At 39.9% G+C, this 13,867-nt stretch overlaps 1 protein-coding gene across 1 annotated transcript in view; it reads left to right on the top strand.

The window, feature by feature from the left end:
- The window catches only part of LOC108094150 (zinc finger protein chinmo), a 44,218-nt gene extending 32,301 nt beyond the window's left edge, over positions 1-11,917 (top strand). Inside the window, 5 exon segments of the mRNA XM_043207966.1 lie at positions 228-915; positions 4,714-4,931; positions 5,401-6,248; positions 6,741-6,888; positions 6,967-11,917. Coding sequence (XP_043063901.1) covers positions 798-915; positions 4,714-4,931; positions 5,401-6,248; positions 6,741-6,888; positions 6,967-8,232 — 2,598 coding nt within the window. The 5' untranslated portion in view covers positions 228-797 and the 3' untranslated portion in view covers positions 8,233-11,917.
- The last annotated feature ends 1,950 nt before the right edge of the window (positions 11,918-13,867 follow it).

Genomic DNA, 13,867 nt, shown 5'->3' with positions numbered 1-13,867 from the left:
TTGAAATTTGAGTTTGGTGTGTGGAGAACTTATTTCTCGGAACTACTTGGATGGCTGGGTGTTCTTCTTGCCCCTTGCAACCTGCATCCCCTTCTCCCCATTTTTATTAGTTATTTTTTATGAGGGGGGTAATCGAAAGCTAGCAACAAGCAGGCATCAAGTTTTCTGTCAAACGCATCGAAACCGAATCTAATCGTCGAATACTTTTTTCGTCATTCTCGTTGCAGCATTTGTCGTGTTCGGATTCGGATTCAGATTCAGTTTGAGATTCGGTGCTCTCACATACAAGTTTCTGGTTGAATTTCTATGCCAAGGCCAATAAAAAACGGATCGAAAGCAACGAAAGCAGCAACAGCGGAAATCATAAGAAAACCGAAACGATTCGCCCGGAGTAACGAGATAGTGACGAGAACGACACACAAGAAATTAACTAAACAATTGCAAAATTCCCTTTGGCTAAGGATTTGCAGCGGCCGAATTGCTTTTATGCTCTGCTGGCAGCTACAAAATTCCACGAAATTCCATTTTGGCAACACCACGAAATCAAACAACAACAACAAATCAATTTGCAGCACCACTCAACAAAAAGAAGAGCAGCAACAACTGAAAATTATTAGCAGAAATCGTAAACAACTTTGTCGTCGTTCTGGCGCCATTCGAAGCGGCACTTGGATCCTGAAAGTTAGGCACACCGATACGGAAACGGAAACGGACACCACGGATACGGATACGGCCACGGATCGGGATAAAGCTATAGATATAGGCGCGGCGACGGTGGACGCAAAACTGCTGGCAAAATGGATCCACAGCAGCAGTTCTGCCTCAAGTGGAACAGTTATTCGTCGAACTTGGCAATAACATTCTCTAATCTGTTCAAATCGGATCTGCTGGCCGATGTCACATTATCCTGCGATGGTGAGTAAAAGAAATTTTCTATATTTAATATATAATATAAGATAGATATATACTTCATTCACAAGTTAATTAATGGTTATTAGACGGATCTTTGCATGTGACATAAAAAACACAAAGCAAGGAATATGATTAACCATATAGAAAGCTGAGCATATTTATATTTATTTATTTAATGTTAAATTTGATTCAACTGACAAAAGTCTTTGAAAAAAAATATATTTATATAAGGTATTAGACCTTAAAGGTAACTAAATACTACTACATAAAATGTTAATAAACCAACCAAAATAATAAACAGAAGTTCTGTGCGAAAGATCCCAAACAATGGGCGATGATAAACCTTCGTACAATTGAGTTATTCTTATTTACCTACGAGTCGGTTTCCTTTATTTCCCTTTTTGCCAACTGCTCATGTTTATTTTTATTTTTCGCTAATAAGCCGGTGCGGCGGAGAGTCAGACATTGATTTCTTTTTGCCCTCGCCGGTTTTGTGTTTGATGGGAGACGCGAAGTGGCTTTTATGGCTTGTCTCGTCCTTGTCTGTCAGCCAACTCAACCTCACCCTCCCACTCCCTCCCCCTTCTTGTTTCTAGCCCAGTCTGGATCTGTCTGCTAGTTCATTTACGGCCTTTTACTACAGTTTTTATGCCGGCTTATTAAATGGCGAATAAATGCTGGCAAACCTATATAGCAGCCTCACATATACAATACATACGTATATATACTTTTATTTGTATGTTTGGTATATATTTATTCAGGCTTTGACTGAGGTCAGTTATTTGGTAGCTCCTTTGGGGCTGTAAGTGTCTATGTGTGTGTGTGTGTGTGTGTGTGTGTTGTGTGTTTTGGGACCCTTGTTAACCTTATTTTTGTTCTCTTTTGATTCGGGTTTAAATATTTCCTTCGCCAGTTGCTTGGGTGTTTATGTGTCGGAGCATCTTGTCTTATTTTTATGATTATTATGTAGAGTATGTGAAGCATTTTATGCTCTCCCTAACTTTATATATGTTCTTTGTAGCTTAACCTTGCCTTTAAATCACTTCGTTATCAGCTTGCTTTTCGCTTTAAATTTAAAACTCTGAGCGAGTTTTGGGCATTTCCGCATCGAAAATTGTGCATACGCCATGTGTGCGTAAACATGGATTTATCCATTGATTGAATGAGTGGGAATAGCAGCGACTGCCTGGGATTATTAGGGGGTATATCTGAAGTATAAGGATTGGGGGAAAATACGCAGACAGTTTCCCCAAAAAAAAAAAAAAAAAAGACTAGACAAATCCTGGAACCCTTTTGGCTTCCTGTTCCTCAGTTTCCGTTGTCATTCATATCAATGGAAGTGGTACTACTTTTGATTAAAATTTTCAACGTTACACCCCAGCACACACACATATACACACTCCCCCCTCCCTCCCCCTCCTTCCCCCTTTCAACCCTTTGCTTTGACTGTTTTTAATTGTGGTTTTTAATAATTCTCCGTGGGGTTGAGAGGTTTTAGATGGAGTCCATTCGCATTCTGCATTTGTTATGTTTGATTTGGCTCTGCTCCGCTCCTTTTGTCCATTTGGAAATGAAGCATTAAATATTTGTCCGTCTGCGAAAACAAAGCAAATAACGTATGTTTTTTATTGTTTTTAATATTCATGTGGGTATTTTGCTCGCTTTTTTTTTATACAATATCCCTTTTTTTGTTGTGATTGAAAAGGATGCATTCGTGGAGTTTTGGATTGGGTTTTTGGGGAATATTCAACACTTGAGAAATGAGCATTTTTATCCCAATGAACATTTACTTGGCCTTAAGCCATGTTTTTAATGGGTTTCACGAGAGAGGGTTATAATCTTTTAGGGGTTGTAATTCTTTTCTAGAACTCAAGGATATGTGAATTTGTTTGAGATATATTTAATATACCTTCAAAGGCACTTGTTGTTTGTTGAATAGACGTGGCAAATAGTCATTTGATTAGATTGTAATCCATAATTGACCATAAAAACAGAAAGTACTTGAGGCGATGTTATTGCCAAACTGCATAATACCAAGCCCCGAAAAAAAACCCAAAATCAAAACAAATTGCGGAGTAAATACAAAAAAACGAACGCAAACGCAGAACGTAAACAACGAAGCAGCAGAGAAGTATATATATTATATATAGGTATATACGCATATGTCATTTCTTTATCAAGGCCAGTCCATACAGACATATCGGAGTGAATTTGTATAGCAATATGTGCTTTATTTTTGCGTTTCCTTTGTGGTGATTGTGACCCAATTTCTGTTGTATCAAGTGTTAGAAAATCCAGCCATCCAAATAACAAAAAAAAAAAAAAGAAAAAAACACGCCTGATACCGAAACATAATCGCGAGAACGAGTAAAAGTTATTTGGGCAAAAGTTGAGTGTGTTTTTTTTTGCGGCACATGTCGAATGCAATTTGCGTAGTCCGTATGGTCTATATGCTATATGTATTAATCAAGCGATTATATAATACATATTTTTGCGAGAGCTAATCAGCGATGACGCCGCCGCGTTGACTGATTCAGTTTCGGGGATCGTGCAGCGCGTTTCGTTTTGACCTTGGATGTCGATTTGTTTTCACTTGTCTTGCCCCACGAATCGCGCTGCCTTATCAGCTCTTATCAGCCGAGGCAAGAATTGACACAATTCTGTTGAATTCCATACAGAAACGGACTGCACTGCGCGATAAGCCTGCCAAAAAAAAAGAAATAACCCCGAAATGTTTGAGTGAGGAAATGTCTTAATGCATTTGCGCTTCAGCTGCTACAGAAATTTCACAAAGTGGCAGCGTGAAAAAGTGTCAAACTTGAGATATATTTATGAACAATGTCGCCGGTAAATATTAGCCCGTCTCTCTTCGCTCTACATTTTTTTGTATTTTGTATTTGTATCCCAAAACACCGCTGTGCCAGCGTCGTTTCAATTTGGCTTAAGTAATGCTCGCTGCTAACACAACAAGTGCCCCATAAAGGAAAAGACATAACTTCTGTGAAACACCACTCCCTCCCACTCTCTTCCCACCAAAAAAAAAAAAAAAGATGTAAAAGAAAAGCCAAAAGAGAGACAGGAAAAGCGTGAAAAATTGTAGCGAAACGATTATATACATACACCACCACCAGAGAGCACATCAAAATACACTTAGTTTCGGCTGAGGATGGCTTTTCCGCCCACACTTTTCGCACATTGCGTATACGCCGGGTGGGTTTTGTGTGTCAGGTAGAGCGAGCAAAGGACACAAAGGACTGCCGCCAGGACCCAAGACAAGGACCAAGGACCAAGACCAAAGGCAAGACGACATTGATGTTGAATAATAACTCAGACGAGAGGAACACACATAGGAAAATACCGAAAATGAGAGCGAATCGCAGATGAAAAGCTCCGTTTGCCTTTTGTGTCTGTGTAGTCAGGAGCGAGGAAATCATTTCCTTGCTGCGGCTTTTATTGTCCTCCGTGTACGTGTTTATGTGCGAGTGCCGCTCGTATATATTTGACATGATTTTTTATGAGTTCAAGGTCTCGGTTGGCGTTTCCACGCCACCTGTTGGCAACCTTTTATGGGTCGGTCTCTGCCCCAAACTGGGATGCTTTAATCGGAAAACCCTTGGAAGAGCCAAGGGATGGGAAAGTGGCCTGGCCCTGTCCCAAAAACCATTTGCCAGCAATTAAAGGGAGCGTCCTTTTGCATACTTTTGCAAGAGTAACTTTTAAAGTAGATTATATCTAATTAGACAAAATAAACTGAATTAAGTAATATATTTTAACCTTTTATTTATTTTTCCTCAATTTCAGGCGCAGTATTCAAAGCACACAAACTTATATTGGCGGCCTGCTCGAAGAAGTTCGCCGATCTGTTCGAGAACACCCCCACAAATGGCCAGTGCGTCATCATCCTGGAGGCGACCACGCCGGATAACATGGCCGCTCTCCTGGAGTTCATGTACAAGGGCGAGGTCCACGTCTCCCAGGAGGCACTCAACAGTTTCCTCAAGTCAGCCGAGAGTTTGCAGGTGGGTAACTCTTTAAATGCTAATCAAAGTATTTCAACAAATTGATATATGTATCTTATGAATTAAAAGAAAATAAACTTCAATTTTTTTTTTTTTTTTTTTATTTTTATTTCTATACCCCCTTTTTTTTTTTAAATTTGGTTTTTTTTTTTCTTGACCTTATATTATATCTCTAAATGTAACTTTTTCTAAAGTAATTTTGATTTTTGTGATATAAAATATTATTAATATATTTTTTTTTATTATTTCTTAATTTCCGATACTCAACCTTAAAAGTAAATGTTACGTTCTCCAAAATAATTTACATTTGTTGTGATACAAATAGTTTTAATATTTTTTAAATTATGTATTTTTTTAATTTCTGATACGTTTTTCCATTGTTGCCTACCAGTCTCAACCCTTAATGTAACCTTGATAAATTAAAAAATATATACATATTTAATTAATTTTATACCCCATTTTTCACCAGGTCAAAGGCCTGTCCACCGAAACCGGGCGTCTGGCGGCGCAGCAGGCGCAACAACACATGGGCGACTCCTCGCCACTGGACTCGCCGACGGGCAGGCGGAGCATACGGAACAGTCTGAGCGGCGGGAGCAGCAGCATCGTGGCCGGCGGCGCAGGGATCGGCATCGGTCTGGGCGGCGGATCCGGGTCGGGATCGATACCGGGCGGCCTGGGCATCGGCAACGGGCTGAGTCTCGCCGGGATGGCCGCGGCCGGAGGAATGGCGGCGGCTGCCAGTGTGGCGGCCAGCGGGCTGAGTGCCCTGGCGGCCAGTGCGAATGCCCTGGACAGATGCGGCAGTGCCGGTGGCAACATCATCGGCGGCACAGCGGCGGGCGGTGGAGGAGGTTCCCTGGGAGGGGGAGCGGGCAGTGGCGGAAACGGAGGCGGAGTGGGCGGAGGAGGAGTGGGAGTCGGCGGTAATGGAGTCGGCAGCGGGGGCAACAACGGACCCATCAGCCTGGGAAGCGGCGCTGGCGCTGCTCACCACCTGGGCGGATCCACCGGCAGCCTGAAGCAGGAGTGCGACTCGCTGATGCACCCCGGCAGCAGCAGCTGCTCCTCCGGCATGGGCTACGTGCCACCCATCTACCGACCCAGCTCCTACGAGCCGCTCCGCAAGCGACCGCTCCGCAGTCCCTATCCCGAGCAGGAGCTGCGCGGCTCCGTGCTGCGCGACGGCTCCAAGTCCTCCGAGTGCCCCAGCCCCATCAACAAGCCGCCGTACCACCGCCCCTCCTCCAGCGCCTCCTCGACGGCGCCCACCGAGGCGGACACCATGCACTCCGAGCGCGCATCGCCACAGTCCAGGTGAGTTTAATAGAATCGCCTAGAAGGGGGTATATTTTAAATACATTTTCTTACATAATATAATATCTGCATTTTCTAAAAATTTAATTCTAGAAACAAAATTGAATGCTTAGAAACATTACTGCAATGTTGTTTTCAATTCATTAAGTTGCTTAAATATTTTAAAATAAGTTTTAATCTTATGTATTGAAAGATGTATGATTTACGATTGTAATGGAATATGAATGGTTTTAGTTTATTTAAATATTTTAAAATACCTTTTTAAAAAATTGATTTAAATATTAAATAAACACTTTTTTTGATATATTAAAAATTTAAATTACTTTATTAAAAGATGTAAGATTTTATGATTGTGATGGAATATTTAAAAATGGTTTTGGAATGTTTATTTAAATATTGAAATTTTGAAAAATGGTTTTAAATGAACACATTTTTTTATCTATATAAACTATTTATTACTTGCTTTATTTAACCATTTTTTTGTATTTTTAGTCGCTACGAGAACCACAGTCCCAGCACCACAGCGGGAAATGGAAACGCCACTAGTGGCCTGGACCGCATAGTGAAATCGGAGCGCAACAATGGCAGTGCCAACGAGGCGAACGACGACGACCGCGAGCTTATGGATGAGTCGACAGATGTGAGTACCTACTATATATATTTTTTTATAATATATTTTAATTTAATAAACATTATATTTTATAAATAAAATAATTAGAATGGAGCTGAGGATCTGCGCGTGAAGCTGGAGAACTTGAAGTACTCGCCGCCACCGCCGCCGAACTCGAACACCTCGTCGACCACGCCGAATGCCCTGCTGGAGAATTTAAAGGCGGACGGAACGCTCTCGAGCAATCTGGCCGCCTCGATTGCCCCGGCGGACATGTTGAACGTGTGGAACGCCACCAAGATGAACAACAAGAACAGCGTGAACACCGCCGACGGCAAGAAGCTGAAGTGTCTGTACTGCGATCGCTTGTACGGCTACGAGACGAACCTGCGGGCGCACATCAGGCAGCGCCATCAGGGCATCCGGGTGCCGTGCCCCTTCTGCGAGCGCACCTTCACGCGGAACAACACGGTGCGGCGCCACATCGCCCGGGAGCACAAGCAGGAGATCGGACTGGCGGCGGGGGCAACCATTGCCCCAGCGCATGTGGCAGCAGCGGCGGCGGCAGCGGCGGCCAACAATCATTCACCATAGGAAGCGGCCGCAACAGCAGCGGCGTCAGTAGTCATCAATGCCACCAAGGAGGCGGCCAAGCAGCGCAAACGTAAATCACTCAAGATGGCACTCGAGAAGTGCATGCAGCGGCAGAGTGCGATGGTGGCGGAGGCCACCGTTAGCACCACCGGAGGGGGAGGAGAAGAGGGGGAAGGAGAGGGGAAGGCAGGAGCAGGAACAGGAGCAGGAGGAGAATCAGGAGGGGCAGGAGCGGAGGAACGGCAGAGGGAGGCGGCAGGTTCGGTGGGCAACGAACCGATTGCCTTTGAGCATCGCCAGCGGATGCATCACGAGCTGACGCAACAGATCCGCGCAGCCATGGCGGCGGAGCAGGCGGCCAGGGAGATGGACTCGACGATGAACACCACAGCGACGACGACAACCAATACCACGACCACCACCACCACCACGACGAACACCACCGGCGGCACCACCAGCGACGGGTGCAGCGATGCGGAGGCCAGCGATGGCAGCGACCGGCCCATGGAGGTGGACGAGGAGGAGGAGGAGGAGGAGATGCAGCCGCCGGAACCGCAGCCGGGCTCGGAGCTGCTCGTGGTGGAGCCGAAGATCGAGGTGCTGTCGGAGTCGGAGGACGAGGAGGAGGACCGACTGCACATGTCCGAACCGGATGCGGATATCCAGGCCGAGGCCATCTACGATCACATGCCGAACACGCCCACCAGCCCCCCACACATAATACCGCCCAACGAGCCGCCCACTCTGACCTCCACGCCCAAGGTCAATGTGGAGCAATAGGATGAGGAGAACCAGAAGGAGGAGGAGTACGAGAAGGAGATTAAGAGGAGATGCCCCATAAGATGCCCCCCAAAGAAGCTGCTTAAATTTAGGCTAAGAATCGATGAAAGCGAAGGATGAGTGATTTACAAAACAAGATTTACGCGCGCGCAAGAAAGATATAGAAAGCTATAGATGATGATGACTACTGATGCAACTGCTGTTGCCCTCGGAGACCAACAAGCATGAAAATAAGACCCACAACTAACTGGGTCTATTGATAACCATATAATACCTAAAAAGCAAGGAATTACTACGATGATACGATAAGATTTACCACACGAAGAAGACACAACAGACACTAGATGTCCAACTTTTTGCAGAATTTTCATTACAAATTTGTGTTTAACGCCACTCTCCACCAACAAATCAATCAAACAAAGAAACCAAGTCAATGCAGCAAGCACAAACTATAAGAAACTCAAACATTAGCAGCAAACAGAACATAGAAACAAATGCAATCCGGCTGAAAAATCGTTTTCAGGGTGCTAATCAAACAAGAACACTCGCAACCAATGCAATGAAAAACAAATTAAAACTTAAACTAAACTAAACGAAATAGTAAATGCAAAAAGTTTGAACGTTTTTGATTGGTACCGCCTAAAAAGTGTAGCAAGCATAGCAAAAAGAAAAAAAGCAAAACAAAAACAAATTTGTTTATTCGTGTGTGTTAAAAAAAGTAAAGGAGGAGATCGATGATTAGATTATTGTCGCATATATTTTTGATTTCCTATAGAAACGTCACAAGAACTGCAAGTTGCCTCAAATCAAACGAAACGATAATGCTAAAATGAAAGTAAACTGAAAACTGAAAACTGAATTTAACAAAACGTGAAATACTAAAAGTAAAAACACTGCAAAACAAATAGCTGCAACAAACAAACTACAAAGCAACAATAGCAACAACAAAACCGCAACCACAAGTACCTGCAATAATAAAATAGTATAAACAAAAGAAACAAAATACAGAATAGAAGAGAAACGCTGAGTAAAAACTAAGGAGGAGCCAGGACTCCAGGATCCTTGACCATCCAATTTGGAAAGTGGGTCCTCGCTTCCCCGAACTTCTGCCCTTTTGTCCGGTTTTTTTGTAAATAATTTTATTAAATTAACAATACGAATAGGCAACTTGGGCAGAGAGTGGGGAAGGTGATGAGTCCCCCTTTCCAAGGATTCAAGGATTCCAGGATCTGCGCTCAACAATTTGCTTTAACCAAGTAACATTTTTGTTTTGTGATTTCTCGTATTGTTTTATGATTTATTCCCACAAGTTTAGGCCTCAAAATTCAATACAACTGCTTTTCGGCTACAAAAACGTAAAAACACAAATTCAATTCCGAATTCAGAAGTTTCTAATGAAGAAAAAAAACAATTGGTAAATTGGGTGCCTATAAGAAATATATAATTAAATGACTACTAGTAAAATTTTATAAAAAACAAAAAGAAAAGTATATTTAAAGATGTGAGAGAAAAGCAAATAGCAAAGAAAACGTAAAGTAAATATAATTATTTTTTAATTGAATAATTCTAGCCAAGTGTGAAACATGTTAATTAACAAACGAAAATATTAAGCAAAAACCACTCAAAAACGTTCTCAAAAACTTGAAGGCAACAACAAAAAGCAACAACAAGCAAACAGCAATAATTACAGAAAAGAAAGCGAAATTCAAAATCAAACTTTTGGCACACCTTTGGAAAACATTTTTCGAACAGAAGAAAATTCAACAAAAATCCAACCAACAAAAATTCAAAATTCATTTTTTCGGCTCTTATAATTTCGATGGCTACATCAACTGGGGGAATCCCCATGCGATAGAAAACCAAACCCCGCAAAAAAAAGCTGTAAAATACTAAACGAAAGAGTAACAATTTTGTTGTAAGCAAAAGAGAAGAAACTAGAATGGAAACCTAAGGAAAATGCAATGGAAAATATTGAGAAAATGTCTGCCAGCATGCGAAGGGCAGAGCCAAGGCAAAAAAAAACGAATCCTTGGACTGTAAATACAATAATTATTACCGCATATATATCCATAGCATATATATGCGCGGCCTCAGTTGTATAATGATAAAGCCTAGATCTAATATATATATATATAAATACCTGTAAACATAAACCACTAAGCGCATATGTAGGAACACATTAGGCTCGCCAACAGAGAGAAGAAGGGTTTTATTTGATTAGAAGCTAACTGAATTTCAATTGTGAAACACTGTCTTCATTTTAACGTTTTCCGTTAGCAAGGCAATAGAGGAAATCCGATGAAAGCCACAAAGGGTGATCCAGAATCCATAGAATCCATAGAAAATAGCCAAAATGTTGAATATTGAACTACTTTTATTAACTGTTGACCCCACAATACACACCCGCACACACACGAGACACAAAGCCGAGTTAAAATAGGTCTTTTTACCCATAGAAGATGCAGATTACCAATTACCAATGTCACCCCGACCCCCAGTTTGTTCTGTGATATATCGTTTTGAAGTTGCAAACGAGAAAAGCGTTTATTTTTTTCGTTTAGTTCTTTTCCGTTTTATCAATTATTTGTCCTGATCAAGAGACGACAACTCGAATTTTATTTACCATTCGTGTTGAGCAGGAAAACCACAATCAGATTCTGAAACAGAAACAGAAAAGCAGCAGCAAGACAACCGCAAAAGCAATAGCAATATTAAACCATTAAAGTCTGGCAATATTTAAAACCAAACTACCTCTTCGCACCCATACAGTTTAACCCTCGGTTGCCGATCCTTTTTTTCTGGCTCCCCGTCAACGTTCGCTGGAGTCTGAATTACATTTTATTTTTAAGTACGATGACGGGGACCAGATTCGGGGATCCGGGCCGGGGCAAGCCATCAGTCAGTAATTCAATCCGTCAGTCAGTGAATCAATCAAACAATATACTATTTAGTAACCAGGGGTTATTACGAATAACCATACTTTAATCATTAACTTTACGTTTAGTTTACGCCACCTTAGTTGTTAGTTTCGGTATTCGTTTCGTCTTACAATTAGAGTCTAATCAAACTCAGGAACTCATATACCTCAGGAAAGAACCTACCTCCTTGTGTTTTTAATCTTGTTTGAACTATTTTTATTACTACTATTATTATTATTATTACGATTATAATTTTTGGTTTCGCATGGGACAAACAAACAAACAAACGAAAGGACGCGAGAGGAGAAACACAAAATGTTTTGTTGTAATCGAAGATGCTATCAAGGAAAGCTTTAGTTCTTAGTTCGATTATCGGTTAGTTAGTGGCTAGCAATTATGTTTAGTGAGGACTAATTTTAAATGTAAAAGACACAATCACACATGAACACACAACGCAACGCAACACAATAGCAATAATATTGGGATACCAAGACCAGATCGAACTGCAATAGTAAACTGAACTACCTCAATTAGCCATAGACTGCGCAGTAACGAGATGAGCATGATATAACTATAAATTTCCCAGTTCCCACTTGATTTTCTTCTTTTTGTAAAATGGTGACACATACAGAAGCACTCGAACCCACACACTGAACAACCTTTGGTATTTGAGAAGGGATAGATCGGTTGAAAACCCCCTTACAGTTTTTCTTTAACGAACGTTTTCATGTAAATATGCGCTGAACACACAGAGCCCACGAAATTCAGAAAAAACAAAAACACATTTAATGTAAAACTACAAGAATATACTTTTGGCTAAACTCTAATTATACGAAAAATATCCAAATCTTTTACTATGTATGTGTAGAGAGCAGATGTAGACCAGGATTAAGATCATTTGTATACATCAATTTCGGCAAAGCAACTAAATGAGGCAAACCAAACAAAACAGAAGAGAAAACAAACGTAACTCTTTATAATCTAACTATAAACAAAAATACAAAGAAATTATTTAAGGCTACAAAATTTACCCCAAAAAGGAATGAAAAATCCACAAAAAAATATAAGAAATGATCCCAGTAAATGGTATACTTTTGCTTGAGCCAAGTCCAATGGCCGTAAAAAAACTTTTTGAGCAAAGAAAAATAAATTAAATTCAAGAAAAACCTAAAGGTTATAAAAACTAAAAAATGAGAAAAAAACATTTTGCTAAACGAGGAGAAAAATTTTCTAAAAGAAACTTGCGTAAATAAGCAAACTTTACAACAAAACAAACATTTTAGGCTTAACTTTTGGCTAAAGAAAAAAATAAAATTATAACAAATATTAGGCACAAGCAAAACCTCTTGTACGTGCATCAATTATACATAAATATTTATTTAAAAAAAGAAAAAGCAAAAATACTTTTATCTGTAATCAGATTTTAGGCCCAACTTTTCGACAAGCGGCGTAAAATAATTTCTTTGTAAAATATGTTTGCAAACAAAAATCCCAGAGAGCGTAATTAACTTAATCTAAACGTAAAAAACAAATGTCGCCATTTTGCATTTAGAGCGTACAGTACAGTAAAGCACACAAAACGTCGACTTCAATTGTCACGAAATCAAATTATTGTACATAAAATAAATTAAACAAAAAGAAGAATTCTGTGTATTGTATACTCGTAATTTTTCTGTAATTTTTAGTTACCTTAACCCTTGAGTTGTATAAATTAATTAATAAGCAAATCCATAAAACAAAATTGAAACTGTAACAAGAATACAAATATAATAAATGTAACGATATAAATAATAATAGTGTGCACAGGTACAAAACAAAATTTAAGTTCAATTTAATGTGAAAATTAGTGCACCGAACATTTTGTAAGAGAATCGATGTAATTTTTGTTATATATTTTTGTTAGTAATTGTTTTTCTATTAATATTTAGCGCGAAATGTCAAGAAGCAAAATAACACGAAAATCCCCCTCAACAAGCCAATTGTACTTACGATTACTTTTCACTTTTAATATAATTTTGTGACATTTTTTAAACAGAACCAATTCCCCTCAATCCCCCAACCACGAAACACTATTATGCTTACTTTACCTAAGTTATTTCAAATAACTATAAAATAATGAAAGGAGAAAAGCGAAAACTGCATGCACCAACCCCAGTTTTAGTTTAAGAGGCAAAAGAATGTAATATATGTTTTGTATAATTTGTAACAGTTTTCGTCATGTTCTGTTCGATCGCAACAAATTGGCTTGTTTACACATTTTTTCTAATTTGTAACAATTATATGATAAAATCTAAATTTATAATATATACACACGTAAATGCTAAAAACAAAATGCAACTAAATAAATGTTAAACCCCAGAAAAAAAACACAAAACCTCTCATAATTGGCAATTTTTATTGGTTTACTAAATTTAAAAACATAACACAAACAAAATTTTACCCCTTCAGTACTGACAACTTTTTTTGGACCCGATCGATTATGCCCCCACTCACTGTCTCCCCAAAAAGTAATTGTAACGAAAATATGTATACTAAAGTTTACGACTATCGAAAGTAATTTAAAGAAAATAATGTGTTTAGGCCTAAGCAACTTTACAGTTCAGTTCAATGCGAAATTTGAGGAGGAAAATGCTTAATGAAATTAGTTATATGTGCATTCGATATGGCTGTATATCCCCCATATATAACGCATTCCCCACGTCTCTGCCCTCTCAATG

The sequence above is a fragment of the Drosophila ficusphila genome, unplaced genomic scaffold, assembly GCF_018152265.1.
Source record: "Drosophila ficusphila isolate 14025-0441.05 unplaced genomic scaffold, ASM1815226v1 contig_412, whole genome shotgun sequence".
NCBI lineage: Eukaryota > Metazoa > Arthropoda > Insecta > Diptera > Drosophilidae > Drosophila > Drosophila ficusphila.
This window is presented reverse-complemented; position numbering and strand designations above follow the sequence as displayed.